A 15,569-nucleotide genomic window follows, 5' to 3' on the forward strand; every position below is an offset into this window, starting at 1 on the left:
GGGCTGAGAGAGCTCTAAGAGAACTGTGATTAGCCCAAGGTCACCCAGCTGGCTTCATGCATAGGAGTGGGGAAACAAATCCAGTTCACCAGATTAGCCTCCTCCGCTCATGTGGAGGAAAGGGGAATCAAACTCCACTCCTTCACTAGTTGCAAAGAGGGTGCTTACCCATTGTTCTGTGGGACCGAGCCTCCTTTGACATTAGGGTTGCCAACTCCAGGTTGGGAAATACCTGGAGACTTTGGGGGTGGAGCCTGAGGAAGGCAGGGTTTAGGGAGGGGAGGGCATCCAGTGGGGTATAGTGCCATAAAGTCCACTTTCCAAAGTAGCCATTTTCTCCAGGTGATCCCTGTCACCTGGAGATCAGGTGTAATAGCGGGAGATCTCCAGCCACCACCTGGAGGTAGGGTCAAATGAAGTGTGCCTCCAGTTTTAGGCTAACAAGAAACTGTTTTCCAGATTTCAGAAGGTGGGCAAGCTGACTTGTAAGCTAAATAAAAAAAATAAGGTATCTAGCTCACCATCAAGCATCCTTTCTCTCTCTCTCTGCGTTGCCAGCTATGGAGAGTGCCTCATCACGACTGAGCCCATCCTCTTGGGAGCGCCGACAGGCATGGGCCAATCAGTACTGCACACGGCCCAGGATGGTTATAGAAGAGGAGACATCCAGCGGCCCCCAAGAAGCGCCTGAGCTACGGTCCTCTTTGGAAGATGCGTTCTTGCAAGGTGGGGAGGGGCACAGAAGTGCCCTTATGGCAGAGACAAACAAAATGATTGTCCCGCAAGGGAGTTAGTTACAAAAATAACCCTGTGCCAAATACAAAGACAGTCACCAAATTAACAGCACGATGGCCAAACGATATCCCATCGAATCATAAAATTGGAAGGGACCTCCAGGGTCATCTAGTCCAACCCCCTGCACAATGCAGGAAATTCACAACTACCTCCCCTCCCATGCCTCCAGAGACCCCTACTCCATGCCCACAAGATGGCCAAGATGTCCTCCCTCTCATGATCGGCCTAAGGTCATAGAATCAGCATTGTTGACAGATGGCCATCTAACCTCTTCTTAAAAACCTCCAGGGAAGAAGAGCTTACCACCTCCCAAAACAACAGAAATCAATATTGCATATTAATACGCATTCAAGAGTTTACAAATCAGTTTTCACAACATTACAAAATGTTCTATAATGAATTTCCCACCAGATTGTGGAGGAACTCCAGCATCTGGCTTCTGTCCTCTTTGCAACTGGAGCCTCTTGGGTGTAAAAAAGAGCTCTGTGCCTGAATAGGGCCATCCCAAGAGGAGTTACACCCTTCTAAAGTGAATGGACTTAGAAGGGTGTCTAGGATGGCAGTGCAAGACACCAGTGACCACGATGGGCTGGCGTTTCTCTGTTTTGTTTTGCAGGGCTGTTTCCAGCTTCCTGCCTTTCTCTCCCCATTCCCTTTCCCTTTCTTTCTTTTTTTTTAGCAAGCATGGGGAAACTTGGGAGGAAGGGGATTTAAATGAAGGAAATAAGGGTTGCGATATGTTCTGCATGCGGGTAACAAAATGAAAACCACACCGATGTCTTTCCTGAAAAGTCCACATGGAGCAGCAGCAATCGATAACACAGGTCTCTTTGTCTCGTTTCAAACAGGAAATACGTCCAGTAAGATCGAGAGCTGGCTGGACCAATGCAGGTAAGTCTACCTGTGTAGGGTTGGGTTGGGAAATACCTGGAGTTTAGGGGATGGATTTTGGAGGGTGGGGCTCGGGGAGGGACCTCATTGGTATATAATGCCACGGAGTCCACCTTCCAAAGTGGCCATTTTCTCCAGGTTAACTGATCTGTGTCACCTGGGGATCAGTTGTAATAGTGGGAGATCTCGAGCCACCGCCTGGAAAATGGCAACCCTACCCCTTTCTCATATAAACCAGGCACTATCCTTTGCCAGGATTAACTCAAATCTGGAAATGAAGGAGGGAGGAACAATTCTCAGGAACAGTTATAGAATTATAGAATCATAGAGTTGGAAGGGACCACCAGGGTCATCTAGTCCAACCCCCTGCACAATGCAGCAGATTCACAACTACCTCCCCCCCACATCCCCAGTGACCCCTGCTCCATGCCCAGAAGATGTCCTCCCTCTCATGAGCTGCCTAAGGTAATAGAATCAGGATTGCTGACAGATGGCCATCTAGCCTCTTAAAAACCTCCAGGGAAGGAGAGCTCACTACCTCCCGAGGAAGCCTGTTCTACTGAGGAACTGCTCTAACTGTTAGAAAATTCTTCCTAATGTCTAGACGGAAACTCTTTTGATTTAATTTCAACCCGTTGGTTCTGATCCGACCTTCTGGGGCAACAGAAAATAACTCAGCACCATCCTCTATAGGACAGCCCTTCAAGTACTTGAAGATGGTTATCATATCACCTCTCAGACTTCTCCTCTTCAGGCTAAACATGTATTAAAGGCTTTCAGAGTTTGCATTTGCATATGGATAACTGAAGACCTCAGCCTCTGAGGTATAATGCCAGAGCTTCCACCTTCCAAAGCAGCCATTTTCTCCAGGTGAACTGATCTTTGTCGCCTGGAGATCAGTTGTAATAGTGGGAAATCTCCAGCCACCACCTGGAGGCTGGCAACCCTATCATGGATGTTATAACTAGGTTTTGGTGATTATGGGAAAAGAACTTCATTTGAGTTGTACCTGAGATCTCCATTCTACCCACCTGTTAAGATCTTCCTTTGAGATCCTATGCTATGTTGCTCTCACTGTATGATGGGTGTTTGACTGCAGATGACACAGCCTTCTCTAATATGGCACCAGAACAGTCAAATTCCTTCCTAGGGAGGCTTGCTTTGCTTCTTTTGTGGCACGGTTGAGGTGTTGGGCAAAGGAGGTATCTTTTCAGGAAGTACTTTTGGTGCTCTGTTAGAGTTAGGGGAGCAGGGACAAGGGATGGTTAAACAGAGTTCTTGGTGAATCCTACAGCATCGCCGCAACGCAATGACATCTCTTCCTGTTTTGTGCTGGAAGTGATGTCACTCTTGGGTGTGATGTCAAATTGCCCCCCTGCGCCGCAACAGGGGTCCAGGATAGGAGGTCGTGCCCTATAGTTATTTAGATATAGCAGAATACCTGGCCTCCATGGGGTAGTGGTTAAGAGCGGTAGTTTGGAGCGGTGGACTCTGATTCGGCGAACCGGGTTTGATTCCCCAACTCCTCCGCATGAGTAGCGGAGGCAAATCTAGTGAACTGGATTTGTTTCCCCACTCCTCCACATGAAGTCAGTTGGGTGACCTTGGGCTAGTCACACTCTCTCAGCCCCATCTACCTCACAATGTATCTGTTGTGGGGAGGAGAAGGGAAGGTGATTGTAAGCCAGTTTGATTCTTCCTTAAAAGTTAGAGCAAGTTGGCATATAAAAACCAACTCCTCCTCTTCTTCCTCCTCCTCCTCCTCCTCTTCTTCCTACATAAAGATAATACCTTACATAAAGACATTATTCATTTATTTACTATCGTTTTATCCCTTCCTTCTGTCAAGGAGCTCAGTCTCCTCTTCTCCATTTTATTCTCACAACAACCCTGTGAGGTTGGTCTGGCTCAGAGACCGAGGCAGGCCTAAAGCCACTCTGCGAGCTTCCATGGCAGAGGGGGGATTCGAACCTTGGTCTCCCAGATCCTAGTCTGACCCCCTAACCTGTAAAACACACCGACATTCACAGTCGGGATCGTACGAATCGGAAGTAAAAATGCTAGGCCATGTTTTTTAAGAGATAAAAAAAATGGTTTGTCACAACCTGAAGGCTGTAGCAACATCTGGCAAAAATATCCAACTCAGGTCTGGCTTTCACATTAACTGAAAATTGCACAGGAACTAAAACTAACAGGACATACGTCAGGACATCTCCTCCCTGTGTGGCTCCCTGCATCCTGGTGATCAGGAGCAATCAAAGCCCACTCAGATAGGAAGGTTAGTGTGTGTGTATGTGTGGGGGGGTCTGTTTTCAAAGCTGGAGTTAGACTGGGGGGGAGACCCCCCCCATGAATGCAATACAGGTGAATGCCTGACCTCAGTTCCGAGGCTGACATCCATAGAACACTTTCCTGGGATGAAGCCCTCCTGAATAAAACAGGCCTTACTTCTTTTGTTCCACGAAGTGAGGCATTGGGTGCGATCGGGTTGCCAACCTCCAGGTACTAGCTGGAGATCTCCTGCTATTGCAACTGATCTCCAGCCGATAGAGATCAGTTCACCTGGAGAAAATGGCCGCTTTGGCCATTGGACTCTAGGGCATGGAAGTCCCTCCCCTCCCCAAAACCTGCTCTCCTCAGGCTCCGCCCCCAAAATCCCCCGCCGGTGGCAAAGAGGGACCTGGCATCCCTAGGGTGAGCTTGCCAACTGTTAGGAGAAAAAATGACCGTCCACTTTAATAGAGGATTAATGCTATGTCATTTACTGGTAGGGTTGCCAACCTCCAGGTACTACCTGGAGATCTCCTGCTATTACAACTGACCTCCAGCCAATAGAGATTGATTACCCTGGAGGAAAATGGCTGCTTTGGCAATTGGACTTTATGGCATTGAAGTCCCTTCCCTCTCCAAACCCCACCCTCCTCAGGCTCCGCCCCCAAAATCTCCAGGTATTTCCCAACCCGGAGCTGGCAACCTTAATGATTTTTGTACTTTTTCTCGGTTATATTTCGATTTTACATCCTTACGTCTCACACTGTATCTCCTGCATTTCACAGCTCCCTGACCTTTGCTGTTTATTTTATTTTTAAGACCTCCTTCCTAAAAGGTATGCCTAGTGAGGCTCCACTACATTACATCTGAAAAAGCAGAATGCAATTCACAAAATGTTACAGTGGAATTGTTTAAAGAGGTTTTTTTTCTTTTTTAAGGTGCCATTAGACTTGTAAAGAGCCCCGTGGCGCAGAGTGGTAAGCTGCAGTCCTGCAGTCCAAGCTCTGCTCACGACCTGAGTTTGATCCCGATGGAAGTCGGTTTCAGGTTGCCGGCTCAAGGTTGACTCCGCCTCCCGTCCTTCCGAGGTCGGTCAAATGAGGACCCAGCTTGCTGGGGGTAAAGAGAAGATGACCGGGGAAGGCACTGGCAAACCACCCCGTAAACAAAGTCTGCCTTGGAAACGTCGGGATGTGACGTCACTCCATGGGTCGGGAGTGACCTGGTGCTTGCACAGGGGACCTTTACCCCTACCTTAGACTTGTATTTATTTTTGCTGCTGCACACTAACACAACTTCCCTTTTCTATTCTGCTCCACTAGAGGGAGCACTTCTGTTGTCAAACATGAACCAAGTATATTCAGCCTGTCAGTTTGACGACACACCTGCAGAGCGCATAGTGACCTAAACTCCACAGGAGTTCACTGATTCCCCCTCTCTCTTCCATCCCCACAAAATAAACACACAAATTGAGTTTTTCCTTAGTAGTTCCTAGGCGTGAACAAACATCCCTGTCTTACAAAGCCCCCCAAATGAGACCAGAATTTAAATGCCATAGACGGGTGAAAATTTCGAAACGTGGTTTAAATAAGAATGTCGACGTTCCTTTCTCCACAGGTCAAGCGGAAGTCCGGTTCTCGCTGGCTTTGAAAATAGGTCAAAATGACTGTGAACAGAAGTCCTGGATTATTGCTTGATATTAATACACCTTAACTCTTTTCGGGGGAGGGAAGGTGGCGTGGAACAGCCTGTAGGAGTAGAACAGAGCAAGAGTCCAGTATCACCTTAAAGGCTAACAAAATTTCTGACAGGGTGTGATCTTTCGTGAGCCACAGATCACTTCTTCAGATACCTGAAGAAAATACAGTGTCTGAAGAAGTGAGCTGTGGCTCACGAAAGCTCACACCATGCCAAGAAATTTTGTTAGTCTTTAAGGTGCTACTGGACATTTGCTCTTTTCTACTGCTACGGACAGACTAACACACCTACCCATCACGTAGGGTTGCCAGGACCCTCTTCACCACCGGCGGGAGGTTTTTGGGGCGGAGCCTGGGGAGGGCGGGGTTTGGGGAGGGCAGGGACTTCAATGCCAAAGAGTCCAATGTGGAGGTGTTCTTCAACTCCGGGAAGGTGCCTATGGGAGAAGGTGGCAGTTGAAGCATTCTGGTCCATCTAGGCTGGTAAAGGTCAATGCCAGCCCTTTTGATTGTGTTGCACTAGCTAACTCAATAGTGTCTCTGTTGGCCCAACAGGAAAGTTGTTGTTGATAGCTCATAATGTTCCAGCTAGGATCCACTGGAACAAAAGAAGGATTTGTTGCAACAATAATGAAGGTGCTTTTTATTCTGGTTTTCAGCTCTTCTGGAGATCCTTTCATGGACAGCCTGTCTGCTCAGGGCACCTTTGGTAAGCACTTCCCGTGACTTTAATGGTCCGCTGTGTTGACCTTCATGAAACGGGGTTGTGAGCTTGGACAGCCCATAGTTCTGGTGGGATGTATCAGTTGCCTGTGTGCCTCCAGGAGGGCAAAGAGCAGCTCTCTGAAGTAGGGTTGCCAACCCCAAGGAAGTGCAACATCCTGGGATTACAACTGACCTCCAGGTGACAGAGATCAGTTCACCTGGAGAAAATGGCCACTTTGGAAGGGGGGCTCTATGGAACTATACCCCATTGAAGTCTCTCCTCCTCAAACCCCTCCCTCCTCAAGCTCCACCCCCAAAACCTCCATGTATGTATGTATGTATGTATGTATGTATGTATGTATGTATGTATGTATTTATTTATTTATTTATTTATTTATTATTTGCATTTCCCAACCCAGAGCTGGCAACCCTAAACCATTTCTGATCAGGAAAGGGAAGGTTTAACCTCAGTTCCCCACACACTGTGGTCTCAATTTGAATTCGCCCAGCATGCCTGTTATGTAGAGGCGGCGGGGGGATATCTGAGGGGGGGGTCCTAGAACCCACTGCCTGTTGTCTTTTTGACCCTGGCTAAGGGGTGCCAACTCTGGGTCGGGAAATTCCTGGAGATTTGGGGGTGGAGCCTGGGGAAGGCGGGGTGTAAGCTTATAAAGTCCACTCTTTAAAGCAGCCCTTTTCTTCAGGGGACATGATCTCTGCCATCTGGAGGTCTCCTGGAGGTTGGCAGCTGCAAATCAGGATTAAAAGCTGACAGCACCTCCCAGTTTTGCTCAAATGACCAGTGCTTACCCTTATTGTCTCGGGAGCTGCCTTTGCTTGCTTTCCTCTTCTGTCCAGCTTTAAGCCTTTGTCAGGTCTCCTTTCAGTCTGTATGAATTGACCCCTGTACGGCACAGGGATATTGTTGGATTGCCAGCTCTGGGTGGGGAAATACCTGGAGATCCTCAGCAGGACCCCCCCCCCAAAAAAAGGGGGGGGAACATAAGTTAACCCTATTAACCGAATTAAGTACCTAGAAGGTCAAGCAAAAAACAGCCAACAAAGCCGACAAAATAATTTTGTAAGTGGGATTTGGAAGTTTTGTTAAAAGACAGGCTGTAAGTTTCATTTGTAAGGATGCCTTTGACAGACCAAGAAGCTCTGCAGTTGTATATTTATTGAGACCTTGCTAGTACTACGTCCAAAAGTCACAAAGGTTTGTAGAAATTTGATATATAATTTACAGTCTGGTGTGCTAGTTTCCTTTAGAAGAAGAAGAGTTGGTTTTTACATACCAACTTTCCCTACAACTTAAGGGAGACTCAAACCGGCTTACAATCACCTTCCCTTCCCCTCCCCACAACAGACACCCTGGGAGGGAGGTGGGGATGAGAGAGCTGTGACTAGCCCAGGGTCACCCAGCTGGCTTCATGTGGAGGAGTGGGGAATCGAACCCGGTTCTCCAGATCAGACTCCACTGCTCCAAACCACCGCTCTTAACCACTACACCACACTCCCACTGCAGAAGGCAAATACGCCGAAACACGTATGGTCTACATGTGATTGTATGTTTATGGTTTGTATATGATTGTATGTCCTATTGTATATTATGCCAATTGTGTTTGGAAGGCTCCTTGCATATAGGAGTCATCAGCATCATTTGGTTTTTGCTTGTATTAAATTTATACGAACTTAAACAACTTTTTAATGGTTTAGCTTTTAATTATATTGTTGGCCTTGTTAGCTGTTTTTTGCTTGACCTTCTAGGAGATACTTGATCCTTAGCAGGTTACAATGCCATAGAGTCCACCCTCCAAAGCACCCATTTTCTCCAGGGAAACTGATCTCTCTCATCGGGAGATCAGTTTTAATAGTGGGGATCTCCAGGTCCACAAAGACATTGGCAACCCTAATGATTGTGAATGGCTCCCTTGCAGGATCTTGGAGCAACAGAACTAGCTTTGAAGATGACCTTACTCTGGGAGCAGAAGGTAAGAGACATGATATTTCTTAGTCCACAGATGAAGAATGAGGAATGCCCTAGAACTACTTTTAAGTAGGTTCTAAACAATAGAGCTTGTGGGCGCTTTCGCACATGCCAAACAATGCACTTTCGATCCACTTTCAATGCACTTTCACGATCTTTTGCAAGTGGATTTTGCCGTTTCACACAGTAAAATCCAGCTGCAAAGTGGACTGAAAGTACATTATTCAGCGTGCGTGAAAGCACCCTTCTTCTTAGAAGCTCAGCTGCCAAGCACATTCCTTAGTATCTCTTCAGTGAAGGTAAAGATGTCTATATCCAAGCTGGGAGGTCAAAGTGGGAGAGAGATCCCCCTTCATACCAGGTTGGTCCCATTTAAGGTTGCCAGCTCCAGGTTGAGAAATGGTGGAGCCCGAGCAGGGTGGGGTTTGGGGAGGGGAGGGACTTCAATGGGTTATAATGCCATAGAGTCCACCTTCCAAAGCGGCCCTTTTCAACAGGGGAACTGATCCCTGTCGCCTGGAGATCAGTTGTAATAGCAGGAGATCTCCAGCCACCACCTGGAGGCTGGCAACCCTAGTCCCATTCCAAAGGGCATGTGGCAAGGCAGCTTAGCAGAGGACTGCAAGGTGAATGTTGGCTTCAGATGGATCTGGAGCACCTCTTGCTCACGAGAACCTTTTCTCTCCCTCCTTCTAGCCACATTGCTACCACACAAAGACATAGCCGAGTCCAGGTGAGTAACAGGAGCCAAAACATTTGGCTTTGCTCTGAAATTCAGCAACATTACACAATTGATATCTGAGCGATTTCCTTTTTGAATTTGACTTTGGAAATTAGGTTTTGAAGAATGCCTTTTGGGGAAAAAAAGAGTACATTTAATAGACAAGGGCACCGATCCTGCTGTCCATTTCGAATTGCCATTACATTAGTGGAAGCATCTTTCTTTCTTTCTTTCTTTCTTTCTTTCTTTCTTTCTTTCTTTCTTTCTTTCTTTCTTTCTTTCTTTCTTTCTTTCTTTCTTTCTTTCTTTCTTTCTTTCTTTCTTTCTTTCTTTCTTTTTCTTGCTTACTTGCTTGCTTTGCAAAATGCTGTTGCGTAAAGAAAACTTTGTTGTATCCACATGTGCAAGAACTACAGTTATGGTCTAAGTTTGCATTTGCACGTGTGCACTAATGTTATTTATTTTATAAAGCATTTATACAATGGTATTTGATTGTGGTTATGGTGAGCATCCACAGCTGTACAAGACTGGTGGCATGTGCGGTGCTACATTTCAGCAACAACCCTTTATTTCTGGGATAGCAGTACTTTGGAGATGAATTCCTCCCATGTGTTCCTGGATACATGTGTCAACACTTACAAAAAGAAACCCTTACTTTGTGCATCTTTTTTGGGGGGGAAACATAAGGGGATACGATTACAGCGTAAGCCTATGCATGGTCTGTCTGTTCAGAAGTAAGCCTAAGTACATATCCTGGGCTGACTCCAGTGTAAATGCAGACTTGAATGCAACCATCACATGCTTTAGTTAATCACTTTTAGAGTCTGTCTTTCCAAAAACCTCTGTGTCCAAATGCTCTTAGTAATTAACAGTATTGAAAAGAACATTTCCCTTTTGGGGTTTGTTGTAATTTTTGATGGGTTTATTATTTCAACTTTGCTGGCTATCGCTGGCATTTATTGATCTTTTTACAGTTGACTGTTTTATTGCTTTGCTTTTTTAAATCTTCCCTTTTATTGCTGCTTCAAATGATTTGATTGATGGAACTTATGCCGCTGGTTACGGTTGCTGACTTTTAAACTGGGCCCTTTGGTGGTCCTTTAATATCGGTTTGATCTGCAGCAATTATCAGGTGATGCTATTTACCTCCATGCCATGAAAAAGATTCAGCTGTCCATTTCCACTCATTAAACCTCTGTGGAAGGGACTGGCCATTTTTCTCCAAGCCTGTTGACAACTTTTGTTTTAAATTAGGGTTGACGGGCACATGAGTGGAAATGCCAGGAGACTTTGGGGTTGGGATTGCAGGGGAAAAGGACTTAAGTGACATGTCAATATCACTTCCGCCTGGAACCCGGATGTGATCTCGCTGACACTCTAGGATTTCAGCCAATCTCTATGGTGAAAACCATAGAGATTGGGAAGATTCCTGTAGCATTACTGACATCCTCCCTGCCATTTCTCTCCTGCCACTCAGCTGAGCACCGGTGGGGATGGGGGAGCGTCAAGGGGATTTTGCCCACTGAAAACAGGCAAATAGCAAGCTTCGTTTTAACAGTAACGTGTTTACTCGTTGTAATTATGAGGTAAGTTTCCTCAGAAGTATTTTATTGAAAGTGCAGTACAGAAAGATTTTAAGTAACAAAAGAAAAGAAAACTCGGACTTAGAAGGACCATAAAAGAAGAATTCTCTTCAGCCTCCTCCTGTCAAATAATCATAGCAGCTACGATCCACCAGAGATGCACTCAAGTTTTTTCACTGTCGTTGATTTCATGGCAGACCCTGCAAAGGTGCGTCCTGGTCTGATCTACACCTCAATCTGGACCACAGCCTACCTTCCAGTACTTTCTCAGGCAGCACTAACAAAACCAGCTCCAGGTAAGGATGGCACAGAATTGTTGAGGGCTTACTTGTGAAGAGCTATCCACTGGAGTTCGCATGGACCAAAAATGGTGTTGTGGTGGTGCACAAGAAATGGAGTGAGGACATACTGTTTAACTTTGGTCCCTGGTCAGCTTTAGTCCCTGGTTAGCTTTATACACTGCTTTGCAATTGGCTGTGAGAGAAACCAAGCTTGTGTGTCCCGTGCTTTGCCTTCTCCATGGGGATTTCAGCCGGGTTGAGCTCAGGGGAGAGGGAAGAATCGGGTTAACAGAGGAACGGGAAGTTCGGGGATTTGTGAGGACTGGCAGCGAGGTCATCCCTAATGGATGGAAAACTCATGCATAACTCCAAGGAACAACCGAGACAGACCGGGGGCAAACGTGAGTGAAAGTACCCATGCTTAAATGACCAAAGTAATATACATAAGATGTATACAGAAATGAATCCTGGGGAACATAAGAAGAGTCCTGCTGGATCAGACCAGCAGTCCATCTAGTACAGCGTCCTGTTTCACATGGTATGAATATTGGAGATATTCTTGTGTGGCAGACCTGAGATGGGAGAGGAGCTTGTGGACATATTTTGTGTGGTATGTGCGGCTAGCACTTGGGAAACACCCACAAACACACACACACACACCACATGTTTTGTGTTTAGATTCAATAATCATTTGGGAAACTGATTATTTGTTTTGGTTGGGTGGGAGATCCCAGGAGGGAAGCGTAACATTTTGTACCTAACTTTTTGAAAAGTTTAAATTAAAATTATACAGGAAAAGAGACTGGAGGACAACTTCCTTTACTACAACAGGCAAATCTGGAGTGTGCATGGAACCAGTCCTCTCATGTTTACACTCCCTTCTTCTCCTGCTAGTATCTCAGAGGTGCTGGAGCAATGTGAGGTGGATGCTGAGACCGTCCTCTCCAACCTGGGCTTCGTACAAGAGGAGGCCCCTGCTGGATCGTGGATCCCAGCTCGGTTCTTTGCCATTCCATCCCAGGCCCAAGGCATTGACTTCCAGCTGTTCCTAAGAGCCCAGGTACAGCGGCTGGAGATGGAGGATCCTTATCTGATGCTAGCGAGTAAGTGCCATACGCCTTCATAATCAATCCTTCTAGGGCTGGAATTCAAATGGGAGGCATGCTTTACTCACACTCCAAAACAGAGTGATTTTCCGCATTCTCTTTTTCCTCGTCTCGAAGCTCCAGGTTCTTTGGTGCTTAAAAAAAAAGTTCCACATGTGTTTTACTCCTTCTAGTAGTCGATTCGTTATAGCAGAAAATTAAATGTAGTTTATTTCCTTCTGATTTCTGCAGCAGCTTTTTACTCTTCATAAAAAACTGGTGTGATATCGGATCCACCACTAGAGGGAGAAAAACACATGCAGAACTTTAAAAACACACCAGAGAAACACAAACTTTGAGAGGAGAAAAAAGAGAATCCGGAAAAGCCCAAAGATGTTTATTTTTGTGATTTGGTTTCTTAACAGCAGACAGGAAACCTTGCAGCTCTGGAGAGCTTATGGTGAGACACACAGTTTGTCCTATTTTTGTCTTCACAACAACTCTATGAGGAAGGTTAGGCGAGGTGAGAGTGTTGAAGTCCATCCAGAGAGCTTCTCAGCCCAGAAGGGATTTGAACCCACATCTCCCTGATCCTAGTCCGCCACTCTAACCCTATTAACTCCCAAAGAAGAGCAATTAAAAGCTTTGGTTATAATGATTAAGGAAAGCTTCTCTCTTTCATTCTAGTAACAACTCTCTAAGGTATGCCATGTAGAGAAATAGCGTGTGTGGCCCATGGTTACCCACTGAGGTTCATGGCAGAGAGGGGATCTGAAGCCGGTTCTCCCAGATCCAAGTCTGATGCACCACACTATTTGGTTTTTCCTTTTACACTTCAGAACATAAGAAAAGCCCTGCTGGATCAGACCAAGGTCCATCAAGTCCTGCAGTCTGTTCACACAGTGGCCAACCAGGTGACTCTAGGGAGCCCACAAACAAGACGACTACAGCACCTATTATAATATGCATGCTTCTCTGGTACTAGAGAGAATAGGTATGCACCATGACTAGTATTCATTTTGACTAATAGCCATGGATAGCCCTATCCTCCATGAACATGCCCACTCCCCTCTTCAAGCCTTCCAAGTTGGCAGCCATCACCACATCCTGGGGCAGGGAGTTCCACAATTGAACTCTGCCTTGTGTGAAGAAATACTTCCTTTTCTCTGTTTTGAATCTCTTACTCTCCAGTTTTCTGGTATTATGAGAGAGGGAGAAAAGCTTCTCCCTATCCACTCTCTCCATACCATGCATAATTTTATAGACCTCTATCATCATTTTATCGACCACTTTCCATTTTCCTTCCATAGGTCGGTTCAAGCAGGTCCAGACCCTGGCCATAACAGCCGACGCATTCTTCTGCCTTTACTCCTACGTTTCTAAGACCCCGATCCAGAAGATTTCCCCTGCCCATCTGTTCTCTGCCTTCCCGGACATCCCAGATTCCTGGCATGTTCCCTCCAAGCCAGAGGCCGAATCTCCTCTACAGCGCCTGAGGAAAGCCATTTCAAGAATGTGCTTGTACACTTTGCCTCAAGAGGGAGGGACCTTGGGGCCATCGAAAAAGCCATCTCGTATGAGCCGCTTGGAGCAGGTAGTGTGGGAAGTGATAGACAAGGCTCGCAGAAACAGATTCCATCTTGAAATGGAAAATGGAAAGGAAGAGGCTCACGCAGCGTGTAGCGGAGGCCCCTTCGTCCAAAGCAGAATGAGAAGGGCCTCTTCTATGTCCACCATAGTGGAGACCACTCCTGTGACTTCCTGCATCCATTCTAAAGCTCCTGGTCATTCTGGGGAAAAGAGGTTTTTTCTGCGAGCTGCTTCCTTGTCGGGTTTGGCACCAGGACCTTTTCGCGGCCCAGATGCTGCACGTATGGAGGGGTCAGACCATCTGGGCTATCAAGAACGATACTGTTTTGGGAGGCGTTCTCCAAAGAAGGCTTCTTCACCAGAGGAGAGCAGGGAAGAATCAGAAGGAAACTAGCCCACAGAAAAAGGATCTGCCATTGGCAAGGGTGACTGGACACCTTGACGGAGATACTATGGCATGGGAGCCATCAGCCTGAAAGTTCAAATCTCACCTTAGCCATGGAGTCAGTGGAAAGCATTAGTTGTATTTACCTCCCATGGTGAGCTCTGTAATATGGGGTAATAATAGAGTAGTAGAGACCTACTTGAAGGCTTGTTGTAAGGATTATATAGAGGTGCCCACCTATTTGTTTCCTGATGTCTACTTCCTTCTCCCCCAAAGCCATCTCTTCTCCAAAGCAAAGAGCTGGTCACATGAATGCATGAACACATGAAGCTGCCTTAGACTGAATCAGACCCTCGGTCCATCAAAGTCAGTATTGTCTACTCAGACTGGCAGAGGCTCTCCAGGGCCTCAGGCAGAGGTCTTTCACATCACCTACTTGCCTAGTCCCTTTAACTGGAGATGCCGGGGATTGAACCTGGGATCTTCTGCATGCCAAGTAGATGCTCTACCACTGAGCCACAGCCCCTCCCCTCCTGGCATTTTCTCTAGCCTCACCTCAAAAGAGCAGAAGATGTTCATGCAGAGGAACTAGGTAGCTTGAGAGGCTGTGTAATAGTTTCCTTCTTTGAACTTCTTCAAAGAACGAATGACAGGTAATACCTAAAAATAGTTTGCTTACAGTGCATACTACTACCTATGGGGCGAGCCTATTTTTCAGCATTCCTTGAAAAAAATGATATTTTTTATAAAGGGCCCTCACTTGCCCTCATTCTCAGTTGTCCTCATCTGCCATAATTGATATCATCATGTGGCCAAGTCTGATCCATTGTGGTTTTATTTATGGACATCTAATGATGTCTCGGTATCTGACATAGGTTCATGACATCATCTAATTTATTTTATGATCACTGCCGGGATGGGTTTACTCTTATGATGTGGGAAGAAGAAGTCTGGAGGATGAGGGTATGTGTGTGCCGTCAAGTCACAGCTGACTTAGGGCCACCCCGTAGGGTTTTCAAGGCAAGAGAGGTTCAGAGATGGTTTGCCATGGCCTGCCATTGCCATTGTGTTGTTGTTTCCTGGTCACTACTACATTCCCGTCATGGGAATCATCCCACCAAGTCTCTGTAATAAAAGACAGGACTACCATGAATTGACTATATAAAGGAAGCCACAGCCCTCAGTTTGCAAGACCTGAGCAAGGCTGTTAAGGATAGGACATTTTGGAGAACATTGATTCGTAGGGTCACCATGAGTTGGAAGCGATTTGGCAGCACTTAACACATACCCAAACCAGAATGAAAACAATGATTTCTCACACATTTTTTTTTTTTTTTTTTTGCAGGGGTGAAAATTTGCTTTATTGCTATCCTTCAACTTTACTTCCCATTATTCTTGTACAAAATTTGGCAAGTTTCGAACTGGATAAAACGTTCTGGTACACTGTTCTACCGGTGTTGGACTATTTCAGCCACCAATAAATCCACCAAGGTAGCCAGAATGGCTTAAAAGAGGGCCTTTGGTGTCCAGCATCTGGACCTGCAGAGATAAAAATATTGTCATTGTCAGGCATTGTTT

General features: G+C 46.1%; 1 protein-coding gene across 1 annotated transcript; it reads left to right on the plus strand.

Moving 5' to 3' along the window:
• Positions 1-560: 560 nt before the first annotated feature.
• Positions 561-14,000, plus strand: TESPA1 (thymocyte expressed, positive selection associated 1). Its single transcript, XM_056849528.1, has 8 exons — positions 561-726; positions 1,644-1,686; positions 6,314-6,363; positions 8,297-8,350; positions 9,043-9,079; positions 10,848-10,946; positions 11,826-12,034; positions 13,327-14,000. Exons 1-8 carry the CDS (start codon positions 561-563, stop codon positions 13,998-14,000), a joined length of 1,332 nt encoding a protein of 443 aa, XP_056705506.1.
• The last annotated feature ends 1,569 nt before the right edge of the window (positions 14,001-15,569 follow it).

The sequence above is a fragment of the Euleptes europaea genome, chromosome 1, assembly GCF_029931775.1.
Source record: "Euleptes europaea isolate rEulEur1 chromosome 1, rEulEur1.hap1, whole genome shotgun sequence".
NCBI classification, from domain to species: Eukaryota; Metazoa; Chordata; class Lepidosauria; order Squamata; family Sphaerodactylidae; genus Euleptes; species Euleptes europaea.

Bases quoted from the DNA above. Each gene is read 5' to 3' on its own strand.
- TESPA1 (XM_056849528.1), top strand. From the start codon at position 561: ATGGAGAGTGCCTCATCACGACTGAGCCCATCCTCTTGGGAGCGCCGA. The intron at 10,947-11,825 runs GTAAGGATGGCA...TTCTCCTGCTAG, and splicing joins ACTAACAAAACCAGCTCCAG to TATCTCAGAGGTGCTGGAGC. The intron at 12,035-13,326 runs GTAAGTGCCATA...TTCCTTCCATAG, and splicing joins TCCTTATCTGATGCTAGCGA to GTCGGTTCAAGCAGGTCCAG.